This window comes from Vipera berus, assembly GCF_964194415.1.
Source record: "Vipera berus genome assembly, chromosome: 1".
In the NCBI taxonomy this organism is placed as follows: domain Eukaryota; kingdom Metazoa; phylum Chordata; class Lepidosauria; order Squamata; family Viperidae; genus Vipera; species Vipera berus.
Genome location: NC_138202.1, coordinates 95,828,844 through 95,845,206, shown reverse-complemented (window position 1 = coordinate 95,845,206; position 16,363 = coordinate 95,828,844). Strand labels below are relative to the sequence as shown.

The following is a 16,363-nucleotide window of genomic DNA, read 5'->3' as shown; positions in this document are numbered from 1 at the left end:
TTTATAGCCATATTACAATTTACTGGATATTACTGCTAAACTTCAGAACAAATAAAAGATCTACCAAATCCTGAATCGTTCCAGAAAGAAAAAACAGGCCACATGTTGCCACTTACAATTCAACTTAAAACCACTCATACATTAATATCAGTTATCTACTGTATTCTCTATCTTAGATAAACGACATCTTTATTTTATACAGTATGTCTGCTTAGAAGTAACCTGTATCAACTGACTTCTGCAGTGGAAACTTCCCATTTTCCAATGAAATTGGTGGAACAAATATCTGCACCAGAATCCTGTTTAATTTATGCTACAGAGTAATACTGAAGTTTAGAGGGTGTTGTCAGAAGCAAGTATAGAACAGTTTCAGTGGATCACCAGCTTGATAGAATATTACTTTTAAAAAAATCAATGTGCTGAACATTCTATTTTAAGACATTTTATTTGTACACCCAAGTAGGTTCTTAAAAAGGAAGAACATGAGACTGACCAGCTTCCAAAAATACGTTTCGCAGTAAGAAACAATAATGCTTTTATAACATGTTTGACTGAAAAATGTGACTCAGAGTAGTTAAATAAATGGATTCAAGGAAGAGTATTTATTTAAAAGGTACCCTTCCTTGATAAAGTATGGAATAAAAGCAAGAACATTTTGTACTAAAAAACAATATATCAAGAACAAAAATATCTCTTTACTCATCCACACATGCTTTGAATGCCAAACCCAAACCATTGTAATTTGTTTAAAAGTACTTCATAAAAATATGCTTCCAGTGTTAAGTGGTACACATTTAACATGAAATATAAGCAAATTAAAAGATATAATGGATTGAAAGACTGCATGTAGCAGATGTTCTCTTTAGTTAGAAAAAAAAATCTAGTCTCCATTCTAGTCTGTACTCTGGACTCTAGTCTGCATTCCATAAAAAATAAGCTATTTTTCAAACAGTAAGCAGCTCTTGCTTATTTCAACAAGAACTATTGTTTTGCATTCTTGAGAAACAGGAGTGCAAGATTATCAGCATGTATGAATGCCATGTTGTATGACCTATTCATGACATTTGCAATTGGTTTGTGTTTCCAAGTCAATTTAAAAATTGAAGAATCTTGATGATAGCACAAAAGGGCAAACTCATCTAAATTGGAGGTACAAAATTTTACCACCACCACCCCTATCTTTTGTAGTTGTTCAGTCGCTAAGTTGTATTTGACTCTTCATAAACCCGTGCACCATACAAGCTCAGGCCTCCCTGTCCTGCACTGTCTCCCCGAGTTTGCCCAAATTCATGTTCATTGCCTCAATGACACCATCTAACCATCTCATCCTCTGCCATTCCTTTCCTTTCTCCTTTTGCCTTCAATTTTTCCCAGCCTCAGGATTTTTCCCTCTCTTCTCATTCTGTGGCCAAAGTTTTTGCGCTTCAGTTTCAGTATCTATCCTTCCAAAGAACAGTCACCGTCGATTTTGTTTAGGATTGACTGATTTTATCTCCTTTCAGTCCAAAGGACTCTCAAGAGTCTTCTCCAACACCACAATTCGAAAGCAGTATTTCTAGCAAGTTGTACTATTAATTTAGTTTCCAGAATTTAAAGAGTAAATCTCTCATTGCTACAAAATGTGCATTTTTACTCATCTGCCTTTTCTTGCACAATACAGTTTAAATAAGCCGGTATAAATGTTTAGTGAAAAGCTGCTGATTGATATATTTCTCCAGCAATAACTTTAAACAAACACATAATTGGCATTATCTCAAAATAAAATTATGCAATTCAAGCAGTAATGACCAGTTAAACATTGCTTTTGAAATCAAATTAGAAGCTACCTTAGCATTTAACTATACACTAACTTCATTTACTACAAAAAAAAATCATAGAAATAAAAACCCAAAATGAGCTAAAGATGAGAGAAGATTTTGTTATTGAGAATATCATCTGGTAGTTTTCATAAGTAATGATCTTGGCAGGCTCCAAATACTTGTTAAAATCCTACTGCCAAAAAAAAGGGGAGGTAATATTATTTTTCCATAATTGACAGTCAGAGCAACTATCATTTCCTGAATATTATAGATTCCATACTGCTTTAGTCACAACTTATATAAGCTAGTTTTTTACATAAACTTTCTTATCGATGATGAAACTTCAGCACAGAAAGTACAAATGATTGTGAAAGAAAAACTGTATACCTATTTTTTCTTCTGTTCAATCGTGTCTGATTCTCAGAAACTGCCTGAACAAATCCCTTTCAGAAGTATTTGCCATTGCTTCATTCATAGGTCTCAAAGGAAGTGCCTGGCCCAAGGTCACCCACACTGGCTTTGTGCCTAAGGCTGGACTAGAACTCACAATTTCCCAGTTTTCAGTCTGATGCCTTAACTGCTACAGCAAACTGCCTCTGTATCTATATATCTGGGCTAATCAATAGTTCAGATTCAGTTCCATGCTAGTGCTTCAAGCAGCCATGTTTTTCCCTTCCTTAAAGCGGCTTTGAGGAATTATAGATAAACACTATCATGTTCCTATGCCTTCCAAAGTATTGTTTGGAACCTACCGGTAATTCAAAATACCCACAGTCCAAAGATTTATTACAGACGGTGCATAACAATCCACAGAACTTTCTTCAATCCATGTACCAATGACTTAATGAGCATTTATGTCAGCTGAATCAAGTATTGCTTGCTGCTGTATAGAAGAAGACACACGCATATCTGGCAGCAAAAACCTAACAGTTACATCTGTGTACGTACATATACACACTAAGCTTGTCCATATATTCTTTTTTTGATAAGCTGGTTCACATATGATTTCACCAAAAAAGCAGTATAATAGTATATACAAACACTCAAGTGCTTAACCTTTCACGAATGCCTATTCCCTCTGGAAATAAAAGTTGACATGCTAATTAAGTCCTCCTATAAATTGAAAAATTTTCATCAGCAAAAAGGAGATGAGGTATCTAATTAAGTCATCCATCCCCTCCCCACGGGCATCAAAGCTTCTAAGTTCTGCTCTGGGGAATTCCAGAACCCTCTAGAATCAATCTGAGGAAAAATATACAGAGCAGTGCAGAGAATAAATGAGATGAAAATCATGTCCCATAAGCAAAAGTCTACTCACACTTCATAGTGTTTCACTCTATGTAAGAAGAGGAAAGAAATCTGCTCTTTAAATCTGAAATACCTCGTAGCAGCGTATCAAAACAGCTTATTTAACAATTGTCCCAAATGGCAATGAAAACTTCATAGACTATGTAATAATTTATTAATAACATCGGCCTGTGTAATTAATCAATTAAGCCAACAATCTCCTACATCAAGGGCTAGAATGATAAACACTTACTTTGGTCAATTTCTGTTGCTCTTTAATATATTTTGTTGTTACCATTTTATTTTAAAGCAGATGAGATGATTTAAGTCAAGAAATAAACCTGGCAAATATTAAAATTTGAAGAAAAAAACCAGCATGTTCTAACTGAACTACTTCAGAATTTAGAAGCATTTCCAGTAAATGCTTGTAAATTCTAAATATCAAACCCCACTGATCTTTATACCATTAAACAGAGCTCTATCCTTCATGTAAACTGAAAACCGACGATTAGATGTAGTTTTATTTTCTAGCTTTCTGCATTCTGCTCCATCTCATGATTTACTTCCAAAAAACTAAGAACCTGATTTCATTAATGTTTATCCAGAAAAATTACACAGCATCTGCCTAGTAATTTCTCATTTTTCCTCTGAGACTATAGTTATAGAAGATTCTGGAACTGTGAAGCACCCTGTGCTAATTACTTTTACTCAGATTACTTCTCTCCAAGAGCTTGATGGTCAAAACTCTGTGTATTGTTCAGAAAGAAATCAGCATTTCATCTTAGGAGATGTCTTATATAGTATCTCTCTTATACAGTACAGTATCGCTAAAAGGTTGTATGCCCCTTTTATCCATCTTTCAGCATGCTGCACTTTCCCATGAAATGAAGCAAAAAGTTTTAGCACATTCCAAAAGATTCTCTTTTAACTACAGTAAATAGTGTGCAATAATTGTTATTCAATATCTTCAGGAAGTCCCCAGATGGTCTAATTAGAGAAATATAGCCCTCTCCCTATAGGATAAACAATGTTTTGTATATGGAAAAAAATATACCTCCTCTATAAATATATTTTCCATTGCTTAGCAAGAGTGCAGTTACAATCTACTGCAGTTGCGAATTCACACCAGTGTGTAAATTATCAGTAATCAAATGTGTTTGAAATAATTCATGGCATGCAATATATCTTTCCGTTATTTTGGGATATTTTTTTAGTTTTACATTTTTAAGTGTTTATAAATTATTACTAGCCTTTTTAAAAAGTTGGCAAATATTTCTACAAACAGCTCTGCAAAAAACCCAATTTTCTCTGTCTTTTACTTACAGAAGTCTGTTTAATATTTGATATTTTATTTTTGTTGAAGTATGAAAAAATGCAATCCTCTGCCCCCCTCTGGCAATATTATATATATATATATATATATATATATATATATATATATATATATATATATATATATATATATATATATATATATATATATATATATATATATATATATATATATATATATATATATATATATATATATATATATATATATATATATATATTGTTGTTGTTGTTAGCTGCGAAGTCGTGTCCGACCCATCGCGACCCTATGGACAATGTTCCTCCAGGCCTTCCTGTCCTCTACCATCTTCTGGAGTCCATTTAAGCTCACACCTACAGCTTCAGTGACTCCATCCAGCCACCTCATTCTCTGTCGTCCCCTTCTTCTATTGCCCTCGATCTTTCCCAGCATTAGGCTCTTCTCCAGTGAGTCCTTCCTTCTCATTAGGTATACACATATGTATACATACATATGTATATGTATGTGTGTGTATATATATATATGTATATGTATATGTATGTATATGTAAGTATATGTATATATATATATATATATATATATATATATATATATACACATATACATACATATACATTTACATATATATATATATACACACATACATATACATATATGTGTGTATACACATATACATACATACATACACACATACACACACACAATACACACACATACATATATAAAATCTGTCATCTATCTATTTATCTATCATCTATGTATATATATCATCTACCTACCTACCTACCTATCTATCTAGCCTTCTGCTCCATGTGAACTAGATCTTGGACTACTGCTTTTAAATGTGGCACTGCAAAACAGTTGCACAAAGGGTAAAATATGGTTGCAGCCAACATGAATTAAATTTACCATCTGGAGAAGTTCTTATTAAAGCAAGCATTGCTAAGCAACAGAATTCTAATTAACTCATATTGGTGGGTATAAAAGTACTGATAGAACTGGATTTTCCAAAATTATATAATAAAAGACAAATTCTTAAATACTGAACTACTGCACAATTGTGATGTAGTACTGAGAGTTCTGATTCTGTAGTGAGAGATACAAGGACTAAAATTATAAATATCATTTGATGCATGAATCAGGCCACTCATCCATTTAAATTCTGCATTGTAAATGCTAACTAGCAGTAGCTTTACAGCATTTCAGGATTTTTCTCTGAATTCTACCTTGGAAATACCAAGGATATTCTGTTTGCTAATCATATACTTTACCAGTAACTTATGACATTTATGATCATAATAACAATAACTTGAATCAAACAATTTACTATTTATATATTGCAATCTGATAAACAAGATTTCTAGTGCAATCAAGCTAACAACCAATAAGTAAATCTGCAACTAATAAAATATTTGTATATCAACAGAATGGTCTCTGTTCTAGTATTGTAGGAAGCATATATGCATTATATAAGGAAACGAAAGTTAATGTAAGTAATTATAGTGGGGAAAAAAGATGTTTCAAATAGTGTGTTGATTTGAAGAATAGCAATACTAAGTATTTATTAGCATAAAGCACATTGAAAATTAAAACTATTACACTGATCCAGAAACCAAAGTATTCCTTAGCAAAGTATAAAGCAACTAAAAATTTCAAAATATAGCATAAAATTAACTTCCTGAGTTTTATTTCTAGAGCAGCTAGAAATGTTTACAGTACATGTCTGAAACGGTCAACAAAATAATACTGTTTTTTCAAATTTTATATAAAAAAAAATCCTGTCTCCAACAAAGCCCAATGAACTAATTGGTTTAAAATGACCTTTGTGAAAAGAAAGTTGAAGTTCTGGATAAAAGAGAAGCTTAGATAGAATGCCATTGCAATATTACACAACAAACGTCAAGCAATAACAGTTTTCCTTCCTCTCCTCATTTATGTGTCCTTGAAAACTGCTTCAGAGGGTCCCCAGATCCCCTGGAGCAGATTGGAAAAGTAATTCATCTGCTGGCACAGTTCAGTTTGCTGGCAGAATGATACCATTGGAAACAATTCAAGGTTCTCCCCAAGTCTATATTTGCACTGTAACAAAAAATAAATGTTTATTACCAGTATCAATCCATAGAGAAGCTTAGACAATTAGGGATCAGGAAGAGACTATTCAGTTCAATATATCTATCATTTTTATTTACTTCAACCAGACAGAAATTCTTTTCTCCAGAAACAAATGTCTCAACCCACTTAAGCAAATAAGCATAAATCACCGACTACAATTTTGAAAGGTATCTTACTTTGGAAGAAAAAAACACCCTGAATTCTATACATTTCATGCATCACAGGTGGTTTTAGAAGTATTTTGCCTGGGCCTCCCACCTCTACCCATTGTGCAGTCAGGTGAGGCCCTCGCTTACACTTTGTATATTATGAAGGCAAATGGGACTTTTTAGTAATGGCAACAGTCAATTTAGAGGAAAAAATGGACTTGACAGAAGTGAGAAATATCACAGAGAATGTAGAACAACTGCAGGAAAAGAAAAATGATTCCCGTATGATAAACTATAAAACAGATCACTCTCCAAACAAAATGAACAGTTTGAATATAGGAAGTCCTCATTGAATTACCATTCATTCAGCAACCATTCAAACTTACAACAATGAATGAGGAGAACTTATAACAGATTCTCATAGTTGAGGCCATCTCGGAGTTTGCGCTTGGCAATCAGCTAACAATTATGACATTGCAGCATTCCACGCTCACATCTTCACCATTTTCTGACCTTCACTGCAACAAGTAAAATCAAAGGAGCAGCCTGTAGAAGGTTCAACTATCACATGACTGCGAGACTGCTTCACATGACTCCTGTAACCACATAGGAGTCACCTAACAATGACAACTAGTACTGCTGCAACTGCTGTGATCAATTAATAAAGTAATATGTCATGTGATATTACACCTTATGACTGTATTGCTTAGTGACAGAGTTGCCATCCCCAATCACCATTGTTAAGTAAGGACTACTTGTATAGGAAGATGTAAAACCCATTTAGAACAGAGTAAGAATTTTGTTCAGAATACCACAATTTATGTGAAGTTACACTAATGGAAAGCATTAAAAAAAATGATCCTTAGCAGTATTATAAATTAAAGAGGCTGCATACAAGAGGAGAAATAGTTAAGGCCCTTCATGGTGGTGGGTGGGTGGGTGGGTAGGTAGGTAGGTAGGTAGGTAGACAGAGACAGAGAGACATAGACAAATATATAAAAGGAGCGTGGCTGCTGCAAAAATGAGAATGAGAGAAAAATATGATACACTGGATATATAATACACATAAACCAATGATATCTGTTGAAGTGATGAAATGAAAATAATTATGGCTGAGAAAAATAAGGCACACAAAAGGAAACTATTAAAAGGAGGTACACAATTTTATTTTATTATTATAAAATTATAATTTAATATAATACATTATTGTTTTATTTGATTGTATAATGTGTATACAGGGAAAATAATAGTTGAAAAGAACATAGTCAAAAACAATAAGGAACAGTTAAAATTAAAGATCAATTCTGACTGTCCTTTAGAAAGACAGATACTGAAACTCAAGCTCAAATTCTTTGGCTACCAAATGAGAAGAGAGGACTCATTGGAAAAGACCCTGAGGTTGGGAAAGACTGAAGGCAAAAGGAGAAGGGGATGGCAGAGGATGAGCTGGTTAGATAGTGTCATCAACACAATGAACATGAACTTGGGCAATTCTGCGAGACAGTGGAGGAAAGAGGGGCCTGGCGTGCTATGGCCCATGGGGCATAAAGAGGCGTACATGACTTAGTGACTGAAGAACAAGAAAATAAAATTTTAAAAGGCTAAGAAAATGCAGAATGATTTTACCTCTTGTATTGAAATAATATCTGATAAAACTAGTTTTCTAGTTTAAATAATGAGAATAGGCCAAATAGCCAGACAATACTAACCTGTATTTCCTGGTAAAGACAATTCATTAATATAAAGATATAAAATTTTATGCAACATACCACACATGTACTTTTTCATGCAAAACTCTAACATACTTTATCTTATCTCTGACCCAGTAAACAATCTGCACAATTCTATTATATTATTAAAACTAATTACATACCAGCCAGGTAACAGGTCTGGAGCTCTTCTGGAGACTACTGGTTATTGCACACAAAGAAATATTGATGCAAACTAATGCAAGTCTACTTTACATATATTATATAAACAGGTTTATATAAATGTAACTATTTATGAACCAAAGCAATTTTCATAAGTAGATTTCTTTACTGGATCAGAAAATGAGCACACAAATTGGAGATAATCTGCTACCCAATATTTAGGTCCATGATGTTGAAGATAACATATAATACCACTTTTGAACTTCATTAGGGATTTTCTTTAAAAATTAATTGTTATAAATAGCAGCGTGCTAATTAAATAGCAGCCCAAGAAAAATAAAAGTTAATCAAAAGTCATGTAGTCTAAGAGAATAAGAACAAGAAATTAAAATGGGACTACTATGCACAATGACATGTCCCAGTGATTTTTGTATGATTTAAGTGGAGTTAGTTTTCTTTGACTTAATTTGAATGAGAAAAATGAGCAAAACAATCAAAGGAAGCCATGCCACAAAATGGCCCAATGAACTTGAAGCAGAGGAAAACTGCCAGTCAATGTACAAAAACATCTACCATATCCAAAAGATATCAATGGTCTGTTTGAAATTAGGATTTTCAATTAATAAAACCACAAAAGAAAATAAAGTCACAAACTTCATCAACAATTTCTAACTTTCTATAATTTCTTACAACCTCTGTTAAAAACACAGAGGTGGAAAAGTGATTAGTTTGCAAAACATGAAGCAATCAGTAAGAAACTATTATTGCTAATAAGTGATTTGAATAAAAATTTAATCCCTATGAAACTAGTTCCAATACTTTTTAGTAGTTCTTTTCAACAGCAGTCCCTCTTAAGCATGATTAAGTGCTCTTGAAACGGAACAGAAGTTTAACACTTTTCCAAAATTTGGTCTCTTTTTACCTAAATTGAAGTAAAATTTAGAGATTTTTTTATACAATCAAATATTTTTAAGCCCTTATTCTACTGTTACAGATTCCACAGTTTGGGAGCTGCATTATACCACAACCATAATAGATGACTATTTTGCAGAAATATTTCATGGTAATTGTATCACCCAAGCATACTTATGCTACCTTTTCGATGATAAAAATCTGTGATTATATGTGATTCATCTGATTTCAATCTCTGCTTAGTTACTACTTTAGAAACACAACCTGCACAGGAAATAACCGACACAGAGGGTTGTTTCTCCCTTTTGACAAAACAAATCATAAAAACAAATGCAGGTAACAATTACAATCTTCTCTTTCAGCCTTTTTCTCTGCAAAATAAAACAGATAAGGAAAAGAACTAGAAGGAGAGATCGCAGAGCACTCCTTACACACCGTCGGTAACTTTACAAACACAATCCCCCTATTGAAAAGTAACGTCAGGTTATGCATAAAAAAAGAGAGAGGGTCACCAATCTGTTTTTAAAATATTATAAGCCTTCCGGAGCATTCCCAAAACCAAGCACGTACTCCATGACCATATAAATAAGGGTTTGGATCTTGCAATAAAGTGCAGCTATTATGTAAATAGGGGTTAACTTCTGTGAAGGTAACAGCGAGAAGACGGGAAATGGAAGAACATGGCCCCTATGCGCTACATGGAAAGGACTCCTTCCACGCTAAAAAGGGAGTAACTGATAGCAGATATTCGATCCTCCTTACAATCCAGCGCAAAGCTTCATGCAAAACCCGGTTACTCGGTAGACAATGGCAGCATATACCGAGACGAGGAAGTGCTCGGACAATAACTGCATCTAGCGGCTTGTAGCCAAACGACCATCACCACTAAGCTATCCATCACTGAAAGACTTGCTTCCCGCCTCCAAGCTCGGCGATTTACCCACTCGGCTCTGCAGGCGCGTTTCTTACCTCGCTCCGCCTGGACCCGCTGGCAAAGGACTAAAAGCACGCCAAGGAGCATGACAGCCTTCAAGACGGATCCTCTGGCGGCCGGGGCAGGCTCGGTGCTTCTCCGCTCAGGACATGGCGGGGGTGGCGGCGGCGGCAGCGGCGAGAGCATCGGGAGACTACAGCCAGAGCTGGCCGCCCAAGCCCTCGAGATGCCTGCTGCAAGGACTCCCTGCAGCCATTCAGGAGGCTCACACTTCGGGGCAGCGCCTACCGCCAGCGCCACCGCATCGTCCCCGAGAGCCATTGGTGGGCCGGCTCGGCTTGCACATTCCCGTCGAGGGTCCGGCGCCTGCCCGTTCCCCAGTCACGGCGCGCGGGTTCCGACAGCCGCGCGCCTCCGCCAGGCCAGACAGGGCAAGGCAGGAGCAAGCGGCGAGCGGTCCCTGCCTTACGGCAGCAGCAGCAGCAGGTGTAGAGATGCTGCTGCGAGAGCCTCCCCGGTGCAGTCGCCCGTCGCCAGGCCCTTCCCGCCTAACTCTAGGCGCGGGAGGGACGCCTCGGGCTGGTAACAGATGCCAAGGGGACGGGAGCTGTGATAGCGGCGCTGAAACGGCGCTTCCTCGACAAAAGACTCACGTAGCAACCCTCCGCCCCTCCTTTGCTCCGGAGTCGCAAGAGATGGCGGCGCTCCCAAGCCGAGGGGGACCTCTTCTGGGCTCTCGAGGCCTCACTGGGGAGAAGTTTCGGGCGCGGGTACCTCGGCCCGATCCCCGAGGCCTGCTCGATCCCGGCGGAGGCTGGCGCGTCCCTGATTCCTCACTCTCGAGCCGCGAATTCGTAAAAGCAAGTTGGGTGTGCAAAAAGGCCTTCGTGCTAAAGCCGCCTTCTCCCATTGGTTAGGGTTGTCATTCGTCGCTCCAACTTTTAAAAATGAAGATTGTGCCGTGTGGCCTATTTGGAGTTCATATAGGTCTCAGAAAATGCATCCTTCACAGAAGCCATATTTATATACGTACTGATCGTGCTGTTGCTTTTCAGAGCAAGCAATGTTACGCAAAGGAGTAACGTATAGTAACCCAAAGAAATGAAGACGTAAGACGAAAAACCCATCTCCGTATACTTTTACGGGTCCCTTGCTACTGTAATAAAACCACATTAATTCAGGATTAATCAGCAGTTGCACATCTTTAACGTTTCTCCATCTTGTTTCCCCATTTTTGAAAACAGTCTACCAGGGTACTTTAATTCACTACTGTATAACTTGCAAGTGTTCGCTCCAAAATCTAATATGTGCCGCAGATGATTTGAATTCTTAGTCAACATCTTGGATCTTAGCAACATCTGCATATAGAATTACGGTATATATGCATCTACATCCCCAACCGACAGGCATGTAGTATCTGCACAAGTATTCTACAAATACATTAAACTGCTAGATATCATATAGCTTATTGAAGTGTTTGCTAACCGTTTTAATTATTCTAATACTTAAATTCCATTATCTATTTAAAATGTTCTCATATTCAGTTTCCATCATATACTTTTTTTCACAGCAACCAGCCTTCATATTTGCATAAATTTAATTTTATCTTACACTTTTTCTAATTCAACAAATACATAGTACATTTTCTATCAAACATTCATACTTATTTTTTCAATGACCTGTTGAAAAGTAAAACTTGATCTATAAATTCTTTCCCATCATTGAACTTCCCAATTTTTTTTCTTACTGTCACTTATTTGTACCCTTTCAGTCAGAGACACGTTCTCAGGAGCATTCACCAAACTTTGCTATGATTTTTGTGTTCGTTCTTGCTAACTTTTATTTCATATTATAGGGGGATAAATTTTTCTATTTGTCAGATGCAGTTGCAAACTTCACATATAAACAAGTTACATAATTACTTCACAAGCAAGCCATGCCCATATCTTAATATATGTCCAGTTAAATCAACTATGCCCGCAGTCTTCATTTTTAAAAATTCCCGTGGTGTTCATGATTTCCTTTTCATTATTAATTTCAGTTTTATTCTTCAAATGATTGTCATTCAAATGATTGTCAAACTTCAAAAATACTTCCAGCACTGCTTCATTTCAATTTCATCCCAAATTTCATCATGCTTATTTTTAATAATCCTTACTCTGCTTGAGGCTCCTTGTTTAGCCCTCTTCCCCCAACTACAAGATGTATGTTTATTTACACGAAAAATCCAGGCTCTTTTTGTCTTCCTTTTTAAAATTTAACGAAGTAATGTTATCTTTTACTAGATTCCTTGCAATTGTTTTTTTTCTCTACATACATAATATATAATATATTGCTCTCATTCTCATTTTTCAATGATAATATTTTAGCCTCAGCTTTTTTTTATATCCACTAATTGTCTCATAATTCTATTAAGCATCCTTTTTCAGTCTTACAATTAGGATAACAAGCAAATATTATTATACAGATGTTTTATAAATGCATATTTTCTATAGTGAGTGGGCTGACTACTGCTTTCAAGCGATGTACAGGAAAGGGTGTAGGGAAATTTCTACTAACTATGCCTGCTCATTATGAAGTTTTTCATATAGCATGGATGAAAGCAGGCTAATGAGGAGGGAGAAGTATAGGAAAATAGTGGGAGTAAAGTATGGCTTGTTGGTTTGTTGGGTGATATAGGATGGGGTGACTGCCAAATGCTTAATTGAAGCCCTCCTAACCTGGTTCAAGCTTATCTGTGTCTCGATGGATTATCTTGATTGTGGGGTGGTGGAAGGAAATTAGATGTGATAAGGAAGACCACCTACAGGGAAGGCAGCCTCCATGTCTAGGACCAATACTGTGTTCCAGCCTCCTGTGCTAAGCTCCAGCTCCTGGTCTCTGGCTCCTTGGTAGATTCAAACTCTGGTTGCTGTTTCTTAATACTAGATTGACATGTAGTAAAATTTATTTCATTCACAACATAATCATGAATGAGAGGACTGATCTGATTTGCATCACTGAAACTTGGTAGACATGGAGGAAGTGTTCCCCCCCCTGCCTTGGAGATGGTGTTTCCTGTGTTTCAGGTACAGCACTAGCCATAATTCCAGGTGAGGGATGGGAAGTGGCCATTGACACCCAAGAATATGTGGTGGGTTTAGAAGATTAGGTGTTCATGGCCATTGTGATAACCATGGAATGGTCCAACTTGCTAAGGATCCAACTCACAGATCACACATTAGATTTGGTTCTGGTCTTGGGGCTGTGGTATGACGATCTGGGATTGGGTGATATTAATATTAATCCTTGTAACATGGAAAGAACCCAGCTTTTTGATCTTGGAGTTCTCTATGGTTGCCCCCCCCATTGCAGGGAGGTGTGACCTATTTAATTGGCCCACTCCACGTGACTGATAGACCTAGTCAAGTTTCAGAACTTGTCTTTTTCTTGAAGCTCTACCCCACGGGTGTCAAACTCAATCGCATCGCGTGACATATCGTGCCATTTGACTTTTTTTGCCTTGTGGAGCCGGGGTGAGTGTGGCCTGCCAGTTTGACACCCCTACTCTAGTACATTCAACATGCCTGAGGCCATGGTTTCAGCTCATAATGAGCATGCAATAGGGCCTTGAACCAGATTGTGCCTCTATGGAATTCTGTGGTTGTGAATCTTATAGAGCTTCTTAGTTTACCTAGCAGCTTCAAGAGATGAAGCAAGAGATGCCTAGAGCACCACTGACTATATGTGAAGGACAACGTAATTTGGGTATCAGTAGATCTTTATTAGTACTTACTCTGTGTTAAGAGCTGCAAAGCAAGCTTACATCTTCACTCTTATGTATCTGCAGAAAACTGGCCAGCAGCACTGTTTCAATTAACCAGGTCCCTTTTGGGTAAAAGTCACTTTGAAGAACTGCTGTGTGGAATATTCTTGGCATCTATCAGATCAAGTGGCTTCACTTCACTTGGAATTAGATTCAAGCTAGGCAAGTTCTTTGGAAGTGCCTGAGAATGTCTAAGATCTGGAAAGAGTTTCAATTAGTAACTCCTGAGGATCACTGGTGTGAGTTAGCCACCTATGTTCTGGACTTATGTCCCTCCTGGTTAGATTTCTGGGAATTAACATTTGATTGGCTCCAAGTGATGATTAATGCCTCATTGTGGAAGAGGATAGTGCCACTTGCCTTGAAGAATATAACTATACATCTCAAGAGACTATCCTTGGATCAGACAGTGTTTGATAACTTTTTTCCAGTTTTCAATCTGTTTCTAGAGAAGTTATTCTTCAAAAGGCCCCCAAAAGAAGCAGATTCTCTGGACTCTTTCCAGTCAGGGTTCAGGCCAGGTTCCAGTACTGAGAAAGTGTGATCACATGGGGATAGGCTCTGGATGGCTTGGGATGGGGATGGGGCAACCCATCTGGACCTCCTGGGCCTCTTGGCAGCATTCAGCACCATGAACCATAATACCTTTCTGGACTGGCTTTGGAGGTTGAGAATGTGGGGCAGTGTTTTGCAGGGATTTTACTCCTTCCTCTACACCTCAGAATGTTGAGAAAGAAAAAGTCTATTGCCTCTTGGCACTCCTCTTTAATTTATAGAAGAAATCGCTAGGTAAGGTCATTTACTGGCACAGGGTGCATTATCACCTGTATCTTGATGATAACCCTGTCTTGTATTTCCTCCCCTTGTTGGGCAGGCAGTGCCATTCAGCCAGCTCTGAATCAACCATAACAAGACAGTCGCTTTGGGGTTTCGCCAAAGATTTGGTGATGTGTTGTATTTTACCTTCAATGAGGTAATACTTCTCGGACAGAGCTGGCAAACAACTTGGGGGTTCCTCCTAGACTTGGGGGTCCTGCCTTTTGGAACAATCTTCCATGCTTTAGACGTGGGTTTTTAAAAATGAAACGTATGTACCGCATATACTTGAGTATAAGCCGACTCGAGTATAAGCCGAGACCCCCAATTTCACCCCCCAAAACTGGAAAAAGTTATTGACTCGAGTATAAGCCGATCCGCCGTTCTGCAAGCCTCCGCCGCCGGCGGAGGCTGGATCCGCGCTCTGCAAGCCTCTGCCGCCAGCAGAGGCTCGATCCGCCATTTTGCAAGCCTGAATACACAGGAATACCCTGTGTGGCCGCGGCTCTCGGGGAAGCCCTGGCTGTCCGCTTCCTCGCTCCACGCTGCCATTCGGGGCCCGCGCGTTCCCCGGGCAAATCGCGGCGCCCAGCAGGCGAGGAAACACGCCCGCTCCAGTCGCCCCCCCTTCCCTCAGGAGACGCGAAGCAAGTGACCGCCCGGAGCTTACCGAGGACTTGCGCGCGGCCGAGGCTTCGGTGCTTCCAGGATCGCGCGCACCTCTCCCAAGCCGCCGCCGTCCGGAGACCTGCCGAAGTTTGGGGAGGTTTGGGGAGGTGCGCGCGCACCTCCCCAAACCTCCCCAAACGTCGGCAGGTCTCCGGACCTCCGCGCCCTGCCTGCCTGCTTCTTTCCGCTGCGGAAAGAAGCAGGCAGGCAGGGCGCGGAGGAACGGAGACCTGCCGACGTTTGGGGAGGTTTGGGGAGGCGCGCACCTCCCCAAACCTCCCCAAACTTCGGCAGGTCTCCGGACGGCGGTGGCTTGGGAGAGGTGCGCGCGATCCCGGAAGCACCAAAGCCTCGGCCGCGCACAAGTCCTCGGTAAGTTTTTTTGTTGACTGGAGTATAAGCCGAAGTGGAATTTTTCAGCCCAAAAAGTGGGCTGAAAAATTCGGCTTATACTCAAGTATATACGGTATTAGGAAAAGGAGAAGAACCTGGAAAATTATTGAATTCTCCTTTGTAAACTTTGCAAAGAGGTAAAAATCATAGATCCAATTTAATGGCTAAGAACACTGCAAATAATATCACCCAGAAGAGAATGTTTTTTGAGGGATGAAAATATCCTTAAATGCGGGAGAGAAGTAATGTAAAAATTAATTTTGCAACAACATTGATATTTTGAAAGCAATACTATATAGCTTTC

The 16,363-nt window shown here is 38.4% G+C and overlaps 1 protein-coding gene across 1 annotated transcript in view; it reads right to left on the bottom strand.

The window, feature by feature from the left end:
• KIAA1549L (KIAA1549 like) overlaps positions 1-10,697 on the bottom strand; it is a gene marked incomplete at its 5' end in the record, with an annotated part of 179,326 nt that extends 168,629 nt beyond the window's left edge. The window contains one exon of the mRNA XM_081329331.1: positions 10,412-10,697. Coding sequence (XP_081185457.1) covers positions 10,412-10,697 — 286 coding nt within the window. The remainder of the gene's footprint in view (positions 1-10,411) is intronic.
• Positions 10,698-16,363: the final 5,666 nt, after the last annotated feature.